This window comes from Stenella coeruleoalba (assembly GCF_951394435.1).
Source record: "Stenella coeruleoalba genome assembly, chromosome: 6".
In the NCBI taxonomy this organism is placed as follows: domain Eukaryota; kingdom Metazoa; phylum Chordata; class Mammalia; order Artiodactyla; family Delphinidae; genus Stenella; species Stenella coeruleoalba.
The window spans coordinates 62,546,078-62,563,807 of NC_137151.1; the positions used below are offsets into that span (position 1 = coordinate 62,546,078).

At 36.9% G+C, this 17,730-nt stretch overlaps 1 protein-coding gene across 1 annotated transcript in view; it reads right to left on the bottom strand.

Moving 5' to 3' along the window:
• LOC307187806 (sodium channel protein type 1 subunit alpha) overlaps positions 1 to 17,730 on the bottom strand; it is a 204,098-nt gene that overhangs the window by 72,319 nt on the left and 114,049 nt on the right. Inside the window, exons 9-13 of the mRNA XM_079924343.1 lie at positions 7,441 to 7,592; positions 5,285 to 5,365; positions 3,650 to 3,778; positions 1,828 to 1,919; positions 521 to 790 (exon numbers count right to left, since the gene is read on the bottom strand). Coding sequence (XP_079780469.1) covers positions 521 to 790; positions 1,828 to 1,919; positions 3,650 to 3,778; positions 5,285 to 5,365; positions 7,441 to 7,592 — 724 coding nt within the window. The remainder of the gene's footprint in view (positions 1 to 520; positions 791 to 1,827; positions 1,920 to 3,649; positions 3,779 to 5,284; positions 5,366 to 7,440; positions 7,593 to 17,730) is intronic.

Below are 17,730 nucleotides of genomic sequence, written 5' to 3' on the forward strand. Positions count from 1 at the left end.
AGTGTAAGAATAATGTTAACCTTTAGGTCTCACTTGCTTTCCATAACACAACAATAAAAATAACCTGGTAAACTATAAGCACCCTGGAATCATGTGCCATCACCATTATTCTCCCAGCATCCTGTGCACTTTCTGGTACATAAAACACATTCTGCAATTAGTGTTTAATGGGTTACATTTACATAATACTTTGGAGTTTACAAAGGGTTTTCAAATATTTTATGTCATTTGATTGTCTCAAATGAGACAATATACAGCATTGTACACTGTGATGAGAAGAATGTACAGCAACCCAATATCCTAAGAAAATTTCTTTCAAGCTGAATTTTTCAGCCTCCCATAGGGTTATCAATAAAATAGCCATTATAGTTATCAATAAAATAATTAAATGTATGTGCAAACCATTAGAAGGTGATTAAGAGATCACAACCTGTTATGCAATCATTTGAAAAATTTTCCATGCCTAGATGGAAAGACGATCAACAATGAAAAAATAAACCTACGTAACAGTAATTCTTACTTGAATCTTGAACATATGATTTCCAGTCAAACTCAACGAGAGTTTCGTTTACAAGTGTGCCATTGTAATTCACAGTTATATTCTTCTCTACACTATGTTCCTCCAGGGAAGCATTGGTGGGAGGCCATTGTACACATTTATTCCGCAGGTTGCCCATAAAGAGCTGCAGCCCAATCAGTGCAAACACGCTCAGACAGAACACAGTCAGGATCATGACATCTGAGAGCTTCTTCACAGACTGGATCAGGGCCCCTACGATGGTCTTCAGGCCTGAAAGAAAGAAGGTTATTACTATGAAGACTTAGAATGTCTGAAATACCAAAAGCTTCACACAATTTTCTTGAAAACATACACTCCATGAATAAGTGTGAAAATGATTGCAGTGCTAGTGGGAGAGCAACACTTCATGGAAGGCTGAAGTGCTTATGGAAATAAACTCTGGAAATGTAAAAAAATCTAAACCATGAAATGAAGATCCATATCCCATTAGGTTGGGAGAAAATAGCTGGAAGTTCATGGTCTTCACAAAGCCTATATTAAGGTCTTGTATTTCTCTGTTTTGCTGATGAAACTTGCCCCATACTTTCTTTCATTGGGGCCAGTTCTATAACAAATTACATGAAGAAAAATATTTTAAAATTCCTATTCATAAGTAGGAAAGGTTTTGCTATAAAACTGGAAGTGGTTTGGAGTATAATTGCACTTTAGGATAATAACTCCTTGGGGAGTTCCCTGGCTGTCCAGTGGTTAGGACTTGGCGCTTTCACTGCTGTGGCCCGAGTTCAATCCTTGGTTGGAGAACTAAGATCCCACAAGCTGCATGGCATGGCCAAAACAAAAATGATAATAATAATAATAATAATCCTCCATGCAGACCCATGCTACTCTTTATTATCTTATTCCCTTCCTTTTTAAGCAATATTAAGATTTACATTGTATATACATTGTCATCAATGCCTAAAATGAACAAGAAATTACAGATTGGTACATTTGATATGGAACAAATCCTTGTTATGACTGATGTGGAGAAAAAAACCCAGGACATCTCTAAGTGCAAATCACATAGACTGTATATTACAGTGTCTCATGCAAGCAATTGTTAAGCTCCAAGGCTGATGAAAAATGTGAAAACATAAAATTTTATGTTCAAATAATAAGTCATTTTCTGAGTAACACCCGATTTTTATAATTATGATTTTGATGATTTTAACGATTATGACCCCTGATTTTCTGTAATGCTGAATGTCAAGAAAAGAGATGGCTGCTGAAAAAAACATGACGGGTGAGCCTCAGTGTTTAACCCTCACCTGGAATGACTGAAATTGTTTTCAGTGCTCGGAGAACTCTGAATGTTCTCAATGCGGAGACATTGCCCAGGTCCACAAATTCTGTCACATATCTGTAATAGGGAGTTCACACACAAACACAATAACAGAATACAAAGAAAGAGCTGTAGGTGCAAGGATCCTTATGCTTTACACTGATCACTTCTTACCTGGAATTACAGAAATAGTTTTCAAAGCTCTCAAGACTCTGAAAGTCCAAAGAGCTGAAAAATTGCCTAGGCTTACAAATTCTGTTACATACCTGTAGAATTAAATCAGAGTTATTCAAGATTTAAGCAGGATTTATATTATTTGCTTGGGTATTTTATAAAGACCTTCTTGGTGATTTTGAATGATAATATTGTAAGTAACAATTTAGAAATTTGGGTCTATCACTATGGTTTTCTTTACTCAGATAATTTAAGGCTGTTAGCTAGATGTAAACTTCATAACGTACACAATCCTGTTGCCATTTCAAAAAGCAATACAGTCGATATCATGTATAATTTAGGAGAATTAAGTAAAAAGAAAATAATTCTTGGCTATAGTTTCATGGAATTAGTTTAAAAAAAAATACATGAAAATCATGAAATCATCCAAGAGAAATTTAGACAGGTTGACTTATTGCCTATCTGTATGTGATCAGAATTTCCTAGTGTAACTCTTAAGTGAAAGCTAGGCAAATTAAGAACAATATTTTATGGGGGCCCAATGGTTACTCCTGCCATTACTGCTATTTTATTCTCAAGAAACAGTAGCCCCAATATGCCTTCTTCTGAGCTGTGGCCAGAGGGAATGGTGAAGAACCATCCTGACTAGATATGGAATTAAGATGAGATAGGCAGCTTCCGTAGCCCCGAGAATATCAGCACCATTTCTCCTCTGCCCATCCATCCACCTCCTTACACCTGTAAGAGGCCAAGAATGTCAGCTCCTGAAGGATGAGAGTGAACTGTATTGGTCCACCTTCCTCCACACTCTCATTTTACCTACTGCTGAGTAGCTTTCTGTTACTTTTCTGAGTGTCTTCTTCCTTGGGGAAGTATATTACTAGACAAAGAAAAAAAAAAGCAGGACTGCAGAAATTGTGCACAATACTGAGTGTATCTGGATGGGAAATAAGGATAAGAAGGTTAATATAAAGAAAAAGATGAAGAAAATTATAACGGGAAAGAAGAGAGGAAGAAAGGAAAGGGATCAGGTAAGATATAGGAAGAGGCAGAGAGAGCGTGTTTTGTTTATATGTCTTAATTATCAATTGACTGATGAAATAACAATTTAGTGTTAAATACGTAATATATTAACTACCTTATTTTTTCTATTAGTTTGATTTGTCAGAATGTTTTGATGTTTATTTTCTATTATTCTACCAAAGAAGCTGGGGAGAGTGTGTGATGTGGGTAAGGTCAACTGAAATCTGTAGGGTCAGCAGAACTGTTTTTGGCTGTAATTTTAAAAAGCCATTTTCACAGATGTATTATGAATACATTTATGCTTTCATAGGGGGTGTGTGTGTGTGTGTGTGTGTGTGTGTGTGTGTGCACCTGTTGAAAAAGCAGCATGTATGAAATTTGCTGACAGATGTTTGTTACATGTGAAAGTTGTAATTTCAGTTACTGCAAAGCCTTTATGCCAAAGTGTAATGCCACTCTGACCTCTGTTGCGCTAAATTAAAATCCAGAGCTTAAATACATAAATCACACTGAAATATTCTACAGTTAAAGCAAGCTTATTCTTTAAAAGCATGAGCACTTATAGAAGCCAAAATATAGTCTCTTTTGAAGCTTCCAAGAAAGGCACTTACGCAAATGTAATGACAGTGAAGTCGAGCCAGTTCCATGGGTCCCGAAGGAAGGTAAAATCTTCTAAACAGAAGCCCCTTGCAATAATCTTTATAAGTGATTCAAAAGTATATATTCCTGTGAAAGTGTACCTGGAGACAAGTATCCAAAAAGAATGGATATACTAATCATTATCTTTCACAGCAATTTCAATTAATTGTCACTCTATTAGGGGAACAGATGAATATTATAAAAAGAATCTAAGCAAGTTAATATTATTTTCAGGGAAATAAAACATAGCCGTAAATTTAAATTCAACTCCCCAACACATGAAGAGTTGGCTTTAAATTGTCCTAAGAGTAGGGTGAGAACCACACACTGTATAAAGTGTATCTGAAATGTCTTAGTATTGACATACATGAAGAGAGCCTCTGAGAATTTCCCAGTACATTCACACGATGGAGTAGCTGATCAACAATATTGCAGAAGCATAAAATGATTTTCCTTTAGAAAGTAAAAAAACTCAATTTCAGCCAGGTTTTATGAATAAGGGAACATTGACAAATTAGTTTCAAGTTTTTCTCTTTCTTTAAGATAAGCTAGGTTAACTTACTTGGAAAAAAGAATTTTGTTAACATCAAAAGTGGGTAAGTTTAATTAAGGTCATAAGAGGTGAAAATTTAGTTTAGAATAAAATACTGAGTCTTAGACTGGAAACTTAGATGTTTCCAAAATTTAAATCTTCTACTCAGTTTAAATGAGCAGAAATTTAGAGATTTCCGAGTAGAAACTTAGATGTTTCCAAAGTTTTAATCTTCGACTCAGAAGTTGGAGAATGAAATCATGGCAACTAGGGCAACTTGAGACCTGTGGGCCTCACATGGTAGCTTTAATACTTTAGAAATCCTTTGTTTATAAATTTTTTATTTTCTTCAGAATTTTTATCCCTTTTTTGATTGGGTCCAACCTGGTCCAGGAAGGGAAAAAGCCCTTGGAAACACCCCCGTGGTGGTTGTTTTAAGGGTCAGCAGGCACAGAGCAATACTGGCTACCACGTCGGCCACGCAAGCAGACTCAGCAGCACTTATCACACATCTGGCCTCTCTGTCCTCAAAAGTATCCCAGAACAGAGCCCATCAATACAGTTAGTAATGCATCTGGTTTCTGAAAATCCTACCCTAACTTTCACTTCGGTTAGCTTAGCCCTCAATTAAATTTTCAAGTTTGAAAATCCCAAATTTTGTGGGCTTTTTTTTTCAGCAATTTTTTTGGTGACCACGTTTGAAACTGATATAGGCCTGGCATGGAGTGGATGTGTCTGATGGAAGTGAAAACTGTGAGGCTCAATATTATCCTTTTAGGGCAAGTGTAAGACTCACTGAATTCATCTGGAAATGAACTGGAACCAAGGTCTACCATATTGGTTCCTTTCTGTGAGTACTTTCATAACATTTGCTTTGGTCACCGTAGATCCTACAGGAAAAGTGGCGAGTGTCCAAGAATAATGGGCTTCTGGTAACCACCAAGTACACGTGAAGGAGAGAGATTAAATACTAAATACATATATATATAGATATATATGTTTGTATGTCTATTTATCTATACACACACACATATACATACTCATGTAGGTCGCTTAAAACGTAAGTTGAACTTACTCTACATTCTTTGTCCAGTCGGGAGGGTTACTCATTGTCATAAACACACAGTTCGTCAAAATAGTGCACATAATTAGCATGCTGAATAATGTAGGTCATTGTTAAGGAACACACAAAAGAAAACCCAAATCCATGTATCATATTACATAAAACTAACATTGAAAAGCTCAACCTGCAGTTTGGCCAGGACTCAGGGACAAATACCCTATGGGCAAGTCATCTAATCTCTTTAAATTTCATTTTTATCATCCATAAAATTTGGATAATAATATCACCCTCACAGAGTAATTGTATAGATTAAGTGAGATAACGTATGAGAAAGCTTTATAAAAGTATAAAGTGTGGCTTTTGCTACTATTATTAAATCAATCTATTTACCTCCCAGAAGACTTTAGGGGGAAACCTGTGGGCACTTTGGAGTAGTACAGCTTTTGAGCAGAGAGCACTGACTTGAACTAATTTAGTTGATTAAAATAGTAAATTGTTGAGGAAGGCACATCCTTGCAGAATTGTAACTTCTTAAATACATGTGATACAATATAGTTGAATACATTAAAATTTATGTAGTTAAAGTACAGCATGGTGTTAAGGGTCGGGTTGCTCTATTTCAGCTGAGTTTGTAAACGTGTAGCAGCACTGGATAAGATTGAAAGTGAATATTCTTCAAGGCCATGACTTAACATGATGTGAATGTAATTAATATTCAACATAAAGGTGATCTTAGCAACATAAAAGTGACTTGGGCAAGTCACTCAGCCTCTCTGTGCCATGGAAGCTTCTTGTATCTCTACTGAATTTTATGTAGTGGAGCTAATCAGGTATGGAACTCATAGTTTGAGGTACAGATTAAATGGGTTAATATATGTGAAGTACTTGGAACAGGTCTGTATATTAGTAGACATGATCTAAGTGTTAGCTAAAACCAATGACTAACTATGACATAACAGAATTATGGAGCTGAAAGGGACCTTAAAAAACAACTGTTTAATCCCTATATTTTAGAAATCAGAGAAATAATGCGTAAGATCTAAAGAAATTAGATAACTTGGCCACAGACTAAAACACAGGTTTATTACTTTCACATCCAATATTCTTTCCACTACAGTTTACTGCCAAAGCAAAAATTTTCCGTGTGTGAAAAAGAAAGTTTTCATCAAATGACCACATGATGGCACTAGGAACACAAACTAGGATGATGAAACCTCCATAAATGTAAAAACCCCGAACATATAAATTTTGTGTTTCAAATCTTTGATTTTTAATATTGTATTTATACCATAAGAAATCTCTTGCTATCAGTTTAGAAATAGAACGGATTTTTAGGTTTTAAAGTCTTTTTTCAAAAAATCAGGAGTGTAAGTTTATGATAATTATATTTCTATATTTATTATTGCCAAAGCTATCAAATGAGACATAATCAGAAGTGAAGGTTTTTGCCAATGAATATGAACAGATGAATTTAGTTGCAGAATCCTTTTTTAACACCAATGAGAATCTCAAAGCCAAATCCCTAAAGACCACTTGGAAATACAATCTTAGCGTCTTTCATTAACTTCCAAAGCCTTTACTAAGCAATCAGTTTTGCACAGCAGAGTCATAATTCAATGACTTAAATTTGAAATTAAGCCAATATTCCAGTACTTCCTCACAGATTTCATTAGGAAAGTTCAAAAACTAGCTAAATATTGGCCAAAGCCCCCTGATCTTCTCCCATGGAAAATATGCTTAAAGGTTAATTCTAAGGCACACTAAAATGCTTTGTATTATAGAGAGCTCTATATTGGCTCTGGATGGAAATTTTTTGCTATTATATCATTATTCACTGCAAATTCTAGAAAATCAGAAACTTTGTACCATATCTTAAAAATAAATATGGCTATTTTACACTAGATTTGTAGGACTTGATACATATGTTTTTAGAAAGATATATATAATGTTAAAGACTTTGATGTATAATATATATTTGAAAGATATATATATAGTACATATATAATATTAAAGACTATGTAAGTTTCAGTGACATCTATGTAATAAATTTTAAGAATAAGGCTTATATGACCAAAGAAAATACAAAATGAGGGTGATAAAACCACAGAATATGGACATTTCCCAAGTTAATTTTATATTTAGCTACAAAGCATTTATAGATTATGTACTAATAGCTGATATTGATCACATGAAAAGGATATGAATGTACCAAAATCTTAATAGCTATTTTCCTAAGAGGATTGAAGGGAGTTAAAATGTACAGGGCAGAAGTGGCACTGAACCGGAAGATGGCCTTCCCTTTATTCAATACTATAAAAGTCTGTAAGATAGGAACACATAGAAGTATAAAAGTATAAACCATTTAAACTCTATTACCCACCTTCTATCATTTGTCAAAATGAATTATTCCAATGTTGCAACTTCCGACGTGCACCATGAAGACAAACTGTTACTGGATCTCTTCTTAACTAGAGACAACATCCAATGGTACAACTCACCTTTGACTTGATACTTACCTGCAATTTTATCGTATATAAGACAGCTAGCCAAGATAATTTATTTATTTTCTTAATATTTTAAATATCTGAGTTAAAGGAAAAAGTCTCAAATGGGTGCACGTATCATTTCATTCTACAGATCTTAGGACACTACATTCCTTTTACAGCGATTTCAGCTTTTCCATTTCAAATATCTTGAAAATTAATGCTCTGGAATGCAAAATCATTCAGTAAAACAAATAATATTTTTGAAATAAATATTCTTTTACCATTTCTGCTTATAAAATAAACATTATCACTCTATTTATAATAGGAAATAAACACAGCCACCATCAAACCCAGTCTTGGGTTAAATGGATGTAATCCAATAATTGAGTTCTGGAGGCCAAGCTCCCTGGAGAGTATCTGTTGACCAGGAGTGCTAAACTCTGTATTGGGATTTCTGAGTTAGCTGACACACTGAATTCTAGTCCCAACTGGCTGCCTATTTCATGTAGTGCTTTCTTAGAGGAAAAGCTCAAAGCCCCTGCAGAATCTAGGATCCATGGATGTGATTGGAACTGGCATTCTAAAAATTAGACATATCTGAGCACAATTAGCAGTGTGTGGACAAAAACAAACAAACAAACAACAACAAAAAACAAAGCAGCAACATACAATCGTGTATCAAGGATTCTGACTCAGTGTTTCCTAAGACCTTTGTGTACATTCAGACTGGGGGGAGTGGAACCTATTTCTCTATGAAGAACATATCTTGAGAAGGGAACTCCAAATCTTTTAAATTTAAACCCCATTCTCCAAAAATACTGTTTTTCTGACTGAGGACACATATCTGTGTAGATCACATTATGACATAGCAAGCATTAACCTTATGTTTACTTTCTACTAAAAATCTTTGACAAGGGTTTATTCTCTACATTTAGTCTGCAGGTCATTTATAGATTTCTCATTTCTTTTCTCCTCTACCTTCAGGGTTTTCTAAATTGAAATAGAGTAATTACTCCAAAACATTTACTGAGTTGCTGTTTGAAAATAGCACTTCCTCGCTGGTATATGTCAGAGTGCCCTAAATCAGGGCTGTGAAAATGTTCCCCCCACCAGTGCTGGTCTCCAAGTTGTTCCTGATCTGTGACAAGATTTGAGAGTAAGTATTTAGAAACTTGTAAGACAATTTGACAGACTAATTTTACATCTGTTGAATGTAATAATAAAAAGACAGGGTGTATTTTGCAGGTCTGTTTTTCATTTCAACTTTCTGGAAATTAATTTTATTGTATTTTATAGAATAGCAACCACACCTTCACAACAGAGAGTTTGAGATGCATTGCTCTACATCTAACTTTGACTCCATATTTCCACTTTCATCTTTGATGGACTGTGGGTCCAGAGTACAAAGAAAACTGTGTCATAACGTCCATTTATAGGAGGGGAGAGTTTCACCTGTGCTTACTGGAGGAGCAATCACCCGTGTCTACTTAGTGCTCTTTTTCTCTGATTCATTCAGTGCCGCTGTCCCTAAATGGCATTGTGAGATCATCATAAAATGTGCACAGACTTCTGCAATGCAAATGCCTTTGCCCTAGGGAGTACACACATGCAAGGACACAGAAAGGCTCTGAGTGAGCTAAATCAGGACCGAATATGGTCCACCTTGTAAACCAACTGCCTATGCTTCCTTTCCCCAAAATTATGCTGAGTAAAACCTGATGGAAATATTGTGATCTGGGAGTGGGAGACCCAGTAAAAACATAATGTAGAATATATCTTTTTAAAATAAGAATTCCCTCATTTCAAATAATACTACGAGCCTAATTTTGGAAAAGAAGTTACAGTCCATACGGGACCTAAATCATGGGCTGGAGGAAGAGGGGGATGAAGATGGTACTGATTGTCACTCAGTGGATAAGAATGATAATCCAGCTCATCCTGAGGAGAGGAGACCACGTGCAGAAGAGATGACCTGTGTCTTCGGCTCTGTGGCCACCCTCCAGCCCAAACCATGAGCAGACCTAACAAAAGAAGAAGTAGAAGAGATGGAGGAAGAGGGTGATGAAACCAAAGGCAAAGCTGCAGAGGCCAAAAGAAAGGGTTGGAGAGAGAAAGAAATTCTGCACTAAGGACCAAGAAGAAAAAGAAGCAAGACTCAGAAGCTGAACCAAGAGGAACCCAAAAAGGCAGGGCAAAGGGTCAGAACTCAGCAGGGTAAAGCTAACGAAAGCCACGGCACCCTGATGCTGATAAATAATTCTCAATCTAAAAGTCCTTTCACATAGAGGAATTAATATTTTGACACAAAAGTGAAAGGCAAAACGACAAAATTCCCAATTGTTCAAGCCTTAGATGGAAACTTTTACTGCTTTTAGGGTATATTCTCTTTATTTATTTAAAAAATTCAAAGAATGTATTTTAACTTCATATTTATAAGAAGTATGTGTACAGTGTGTAAGTGCTTACAATTAGAATGTATAATGGAATTAATGAGATTTTCCTGTACAGCAATATTTGTTCTCCTTTAATTTTTCACAAGCCGTATAGATAGATAAGACATCCTTGATAGAGCTCCTGGGAAGCTGAGGATAACACCGGCATTAAGGGACTATTTCAGAGGGTTTCTTCTGTGAAGACTTTGCTGTTCCCAGGTTGAAACATATATTTACATGCAAACTACACAAATGTTGCTTTAAAGTGTTTATGGATTCATTTTAAACAGTTGAATTACAGAGCAGTCCAATATTAGAATCTTGACTCTGTTACCATTTTTATGTCAATAAGTTCCATTTAGAACTTCAAATTTGCTATTTGTAACTGATCTTCTATCTATTTCCTCATCTACCTGTATCCATCCTCCTTATATTTACTCGCACAGAGAAGAAGCCAAACATTTAGTTTCTAAGTGTTGAGGATTAATGAAAGGATACTTGCCCCTAAAGACTCTCAAATACATGTTTCCCCAAATAATGGTATTGATAGTATTGAAGGGAGAAGAGAGTCAGAAGGGAACACTGTTTACTTACAAGTGGTCAAGTAACTCTAGAATTTTCAAACGTACAGATATTTGCCTTCCTCATTTCACAGATAAGAAAGGGATCAAAAAGGAAAGAATTAAAAGACTAGCCAAGATGTTACTATTACCCCCACCCCATTTTTTTTTTATTGTGGTAGAATACACATAAAATAAAATTTACCATCTTGTCCATTCTAAGTGTACAAGTCCAGTGTTGACTTTTTCAAAGAATGTACTGAATGGCTTATTAGAGGAAAGTATTTTAGCATCCTTTAAATCTAATTAGTTTAATACAAATTTCATTAACATAACTACTCAGGACAATTTTTATTGCATTACGTCACTTCAGTAGAAAAGAAAAACTTCAAAATTGATGGTGGAGGAGAAACGGCTGGTATAGTAGTATCCAGCTTGAAACAGGCTTTTTATTTTTTTTTACAGCCCAAGGCTGTAGGAAACTCATGAAATCATTTTAACCTGAGAATAACACTGTGCCTCAGAACCAATTTCAAAACAGCATTTTGACTGAATTAGAGATGAGATTCTATATATAAAAATATCACTTTTAAAGACACATTTGTAGGAATGTAACTCTCTTCACATACTAGATATTGATCAGGCTTGTCACTTATCTCTTCATGTATAGCTACCAAACTCAAGTAGCATTTATAAAGTTCCTATATGATAAGCTGTTAATATGTATGAGCGTGGTGGACACCTGGAAAGCAGCCTGGATCTAATTCTCAGCTCAATTGTTAATTCAATTGACTTCAATGCAGAAGATTTGTGTTAATTGTTTAGGACAATATTTGCAAAGCTCTGTGCTAAAGTTTATAGGGAAAACAAAGGCCCCCAAGTAGTTTGGAGTAAATAGTAAGTTATGACCCCAAGAAGCTTGAAAACTAGTAAATGTTCAACTATCTATACTAATGGAAGAAAATCTAGAAGGGTAAGTGAAGGTTTACGTAGACTGGAGCTGCCCAATAGAAATATTACATGAACTACAAATCTAAGCCACATATGTGATTTTAAATATTCTAGTAGCCATGTTTAGAAAAAGAAAAAGAAGCAGATGAAATTAATTTGAATAATGTTTTCTTTAACCCAATATATCCAATAAATTATCATTTGGGGATGAAGTCAGTATCAAAAATTATTGAGATAGTTTACATCCGCTTGTCATACCAACTGTACGTCTTCAGAGACTGAACTCACCACATTTCAAGTACGTTTCAAGTACAATAGCCATATGTGACCAGTGTCCACTGAATTGGGCAGCGCAGACCTAGGTGTAAACCATTCATTGTACTGCCAGTTCATACTCTCTTCAGCAAGCCTTGCCAGGTAAAAGTCAATTCTAGCTTTAAAGGAAACAACGAAAACCCAAACAGGTAAACACCCCTGATAATCAAAGCTTAATAGTCTGGAAAGCAAATTAGAAAAACATAAGTAGGATTTGTTTTAACTTACGTATTTATTGAGTGCAGACTCTGGAGTTGGATGCCTCGCGCAAAATCTGGCTGTGCTGCCTTCCAGCACTGAGATCCTGGACAAGTTACTAACTTTTCTGTGACTTATTTGCCTCTTTTGAAAAATGGGAATAAGTACACTAAGTTCACAGAGGTGTTGTGATTCCAATTCAGTAGGTCAGATTCTGATGCCTTGTATTCTGTACTTTTAATAAATAACTCAGGTGAGTCTGCAATAGGAGAGCTGTGAATCTGTTTTTATTAACAGTTCTCGTGTTGTGTACCTGGAATAAAATCCTTCCCCTTTATCTAACTGCATAGTCAATAAGGAAACACTTAGGTTATAGTAGTTTGGTAGGATTGCTATTTATGAATCTGTACCCATTACTATTTAGTAGTCTTTTTTTGTCTCTGGGTTTTTAGAAAGTGTTTGCTTATTTTTTTTTACTCAGGATGGACACTGAATTTAACAAGCCATAGTTTTCCAGTTCCCTTTTAAAAATATGTCCATTATCTTAACTTTTCTTTCACTCTAGGGGTCTTGTTCCTTAAATGGTTTAAACCTAATGCTCAGCTTTGTGTTTATCTAAACATTACTGAAAAATTGCCAAATCACAGGATTGACTCCAAATTTACTGCAATTTCACTGCTCTAAATGTACTGGCAAAAGCAAGAAATAACAGAGGAAGGTGAGCAATGATCATGAACAATAGAAAAATGCAGAATATACTATTGGTTGATTCCACTTATGCCTTAGCCTCAAAATTTAAAGAGGCAATTTTCAACTTGTACTTACACTGTGATCCAAAAATGTGTTTGGAGGTCAATTGTTTGGAACTTCGAACATATTTTCCCAAAGAAAGGAGATACATATATATATATATTTTTTTACACATAGATTCAAAAACCTATGTAATTCCTAATTAAATAGAATTCTGTATAATGACAATGTGAAATTTTATCCCTGTGTATAAGCAAGTGTGACTCTGAAAATGGTAACAGACTTCTAAGCTGGGTTGCAAGGTATACCTCTCTCTCCTCGATGTTGCCTTGGCATTCAAACTAGGGAAATTCCCTGGCTCTATCTTCTGCCAGAAGTGGGGTCAACTTTTTCTAGCTCTAAGCTGCTGGCTCGAGAAGAGGTTCCATCGGGAAAAGGCAGAATGAGACCACATGGCAGGAGGAGGGATGCTGCAGAGCTTTGGGTGTAAAGAACTGCATAGACAAGAGATTCCGATTAGTACACATCTCTGGGGACATCTCTTGTTCTGGGCCAATTCCAAGGCATCTAATTCTTTTTTTTTTTTTCCTGTGAGCTCTCTAAATGGTCTCACCTACTTCCTTGCCTATCTTTTTTTTTAATAACCTGTGGATTCAGGCCAAGATTTTCCTCCTTTTCTGGCTCACTGGGAGATGGAAAGCTTTCTCACAGGTTCTCTACCTGACTCTGAAGTTAGTGTGCAATATTTTAAAAAATGTTTTCTCTCCCAATCTCATTCTGTCTTTCCCCTTAGATGCGGGATAATAAGCCTAAAGAACAACTTGTGGACTTGTGCCTCCTGTGGCCCACCAAGCATTAATATCCATCCCTCATCTAATTGCACAGGGGTCTTGTAGCCAGGGATCACAAACCAAAACGCCCCACAGAGGCTAGGCAGTGTGAGAGAGCTGCCAATTTTGGGCATGCAAATCAGTGATGTTAGATCTGATATAGTATGAGAAATCCTAAATATGCACGATTATACATGTGTGTGTGCAATCTTCTGATTTATAAATCTCAGACACTAGTTCAAAATTGTAAACAGTATTGCATGAGGCAAACAAAAATGTGTCTGGGGGCTCAAGGCCTTAGAGTTTTTTTATCTTTGCTTTAAGTTCATGCAAAAGAGAAAAAGTTGTACCCAGAAAAGAGTCTGTAAAATTGCTGGTCCCTAGGCTTTAGCTGGGTAGAACAGATGCAGTGGGGCCAGTGCTGGAGAGTTCCCCAGCTGGGCTCCTATCAGCCAGGGTTACAGATGCTCTGCCTCTATCTCAGACAGAGAGAAAAAATTATAGCCAGAGGGTGAAATGATAAAATCTGGGGGTCAAATATTTCTCATCCCTGTTATCTTCAGCCCATAGCATGGGTGTGGTACACTATTATATGCTCAGCAAATTTTTCATTGACAGAAAAGGACTAATTGGCCCAGTTTTATTGCAGACTTTTCTGTGTGAGAACTTTGGGCAAACTCTTCCATGTCAATTTCTACATCTGAATGAAGATTATAACAATACTAACCTCAGGGTTGTTTAAAGGCTGAAATGAAACAAAATGAAATAAAACATGAGAATCCCCTTAATGAATTCAAAGTGCCATATACACTTAAGGATTAAAGGATTAAAAATGTGTGTCTCTCTGGTTCTCAAATATATACACATACAAACACTTGTGTACTTGAAAGCAACGCCAATTCTCACATTCGAACTTTGCCGTTCAGTTTCCTTCCTCCCAAATTTCATATTCAGAAAACAATGCTATCCATTTGTTCCCATCTGATAAGCATTACACCTCCAAAATAGATTCCGATCCCATCCATTATTGTCTTCATTGTCAAAAATCTAGACCAAGCCTCCATAAAGACTCCCAATTTGATCTTTAAAAATGTGAAATGGGGACTTGCCTGGTGGTGCAGTGGTTAAGAATCTGCCTGCCAACACAGGGGACACGGCTTCGAGCCCTGGCTCGGGAAGATACCACAGGCCGCGGAGCAACTAAGCCCGTGTGCCACAACTACTGAGCCCGTGTGCCACAACTACTGAAGCCCGTGCACCTAGAGCCCGTGCTCCGCAACAAGAGAAGCCACTGCAATGAGAAGTCCATGCACCTCAATGAAGAGTAGCCCCCGCTCGCTGCAACTAGGGAAAGGGCAGGCGCAGCAACGAAGACCCAACACAGCCAAAAATAAATAAATAAATTTATTAAAAAAAAAAAAAAAAGTGAAATGGACACTGTGACTTCTCTACCCAAAGTCTTCAGAGAATTCATTTTGCCCTTAGACTTCGAACTCCTTAAGATGTCCTAAAAGGAGCCTTGATCTAGCCCCAGGCCCACCTCCCCAATCACATCTTACTTGCCTTTTACTTACTACAGTCCTGCTATATTACATGTCTTCTTATGGGCTATTCCCTTTCCCTGGAAGGTTTCTCTCCCTTCTTCTTTCTACCCTTGAGATCCCAATATAAATGCCATTTCTTTACAGAAGCATACAATTTAAGTTTCCTGGATCTGTCCTCTTTGAAAAAAAGGTGCTTATCACCCTATTAGAATCTGGTGGGAAATGTACTTCTCTAATTATTTTAGAAGCTGATCCAGACCCCCTGAGTCTCAAAGATTTTAGTTTTTATAAAGGCAGGGGATGCCCCTGATTGAGCAGAAGTACTAAAGCAACAAGTCAGGTTTGGGAAATACTGCCAGCCTAAGAGATGAGGAGTACAGATGGCAAAGTGGCATGAGTGGAGGGGCAGGAAAAGCAGTGACAGGCTTATTTAGAGTCTATCACTGACTTCTCTTCTCCACTGGTATCATTAGTGTGACAACTGCAAACCCAGAGTAGCATGGTGATGAGCCATGGAAGCTGACGGATCTGGTTTTAAATCTAGTCTCTGTTACTTAGTAGCTTTATGATCTTAGGAAAATTAACTGTATCTCAGTTTCATTATTTTATTTTACTTTTTTAGTCATCAATTTTATACACATCAGTGTATACATGTCAATTCCAATAGCCCAGTTCATCACACCACCATCCCCACCCCCCTGCAGCTTTCCCCCCTTGGTGTCCATACGTTTTTTCTCTATATCTGTGTCTCAATTTCTGCCCTGCAAACCAGTTCATCTGTACCATTTTTCTAGGTTCCACATACATGCATTAATATATAATATTTGTTTTTCTCTTTCTGACTTACTTCACTCTGTATGACAGTCTCTAGATGCATCTACATCTCTACAAATGACCCAATTTCGTTTCTTTTTATGGCTGAGTAATATTCCATTGTATATATGTACCACATCTTCTTTCATCATTTTAAAACAAAGAGAAGAATTATCTTGGAAGGACATGTCGGTTAAATAAGAACTGTAAATTTCCTAATGCACAGTGCATACGGCAGAGCTACTGTTTCTGCTTGCCTAGCTGACCTTCTTCAAAGTCTCCATCTCTTCCTTTTAGAGAAAACCTCTGCCTCATTGTCTGGCCATGTGGCTTGGATGGAGCTGACCCACCCCTTGGCAACACTGGTCAACATGTGATGCTGATCTGGCCAATGAGAGCATCACAAACCCTTGGTTACAGTGGTTGGTTCAGAAGAGGCCATGTGACCTAATTAGACTGAATTTCAGGACTTGTGCAAGAAATTTTGAAGAAAAAGAGAGCTCTTTTTCTTGGGGTTACTAGGCTGTAGGATGTTAGTTTCATGCTACTGGTGGCTATTTCTATCATCTTGTGGGAAGAGCCAGCCTGTGAATGCAGCCAGCATAGGTGAAAGTAGAACCAAAAATGGAAAAGGACTGTGTCCTGATGATGTTGTTTTAGGTACTGGATCCTTTGATATTAAGACGAGATTTACCCCACACATACATTTATTTGTTTGTTGCTTAGTTTGTTTTCAAAAGCTACTTTCTGTTGGTTTTTGGTCACTTTCACTTGAAGGGAAACTTATTAATATGACAGGTACTTAATAAATGCAATCATTATTTTACTACCATCCTCATCATTTTGGGATTGTTTCTGAGGCAGAGACAGGGAGGTGACAAAGAAGAAAGGGACTTAAGGAAGAAATAATGAATGGGTAAGAGAAAGATTTGGAAGTGAACTGTAGTGTCTTCCAAGTAAGGGAGAGCCTGGGTGACTGGTAATTCTAGAAGAGCTAATGATATACAAAGAAAAATCATAAATATGACAATTCATGGAATCCTGAGCTTTTACCATCTACTTTTCTGATTTTCTTTTAAACTCCTTTTTTTTTTTTTTTGCGGTACGTGGGCCTCTCACTGTTGTATCCTCTCCCGTTGCAGAGCACAGGCTCCGGACGCGCAGGCTCAGCGGCCATGGCTCACGGGCCCAGCCGCTCCGCGGCATGTGGGATCCTCCCAGACTAGGACATGAACCCGTGTCCCCTGCATCGGCAGGCAGACTCTCAACCACTGCACCACCAGGGAAGCCCTAAACTCCTTTTTCAAGAAAAACTCCCTAATCCCAATTAAAAACAAAACAAACAACTCTCCCTACCCCAGGTAACAATTAAAAACTCCTGTGGAATGACAAACCAGGCATGAATTTAAAACCACAAGTTCCTGTATGATTCTTCGTGCAGCCCCAGTAAAGAGGGAGCATGCATCTCTTTAGAAGAGCTGATAAAAAGGGAGAATAAATTGTCTTTAAACATCGAAGAGACAATCAAGGAAAGAGCACATTTTTAAATGGATACATTTCTACATTCCAGAATTAACAA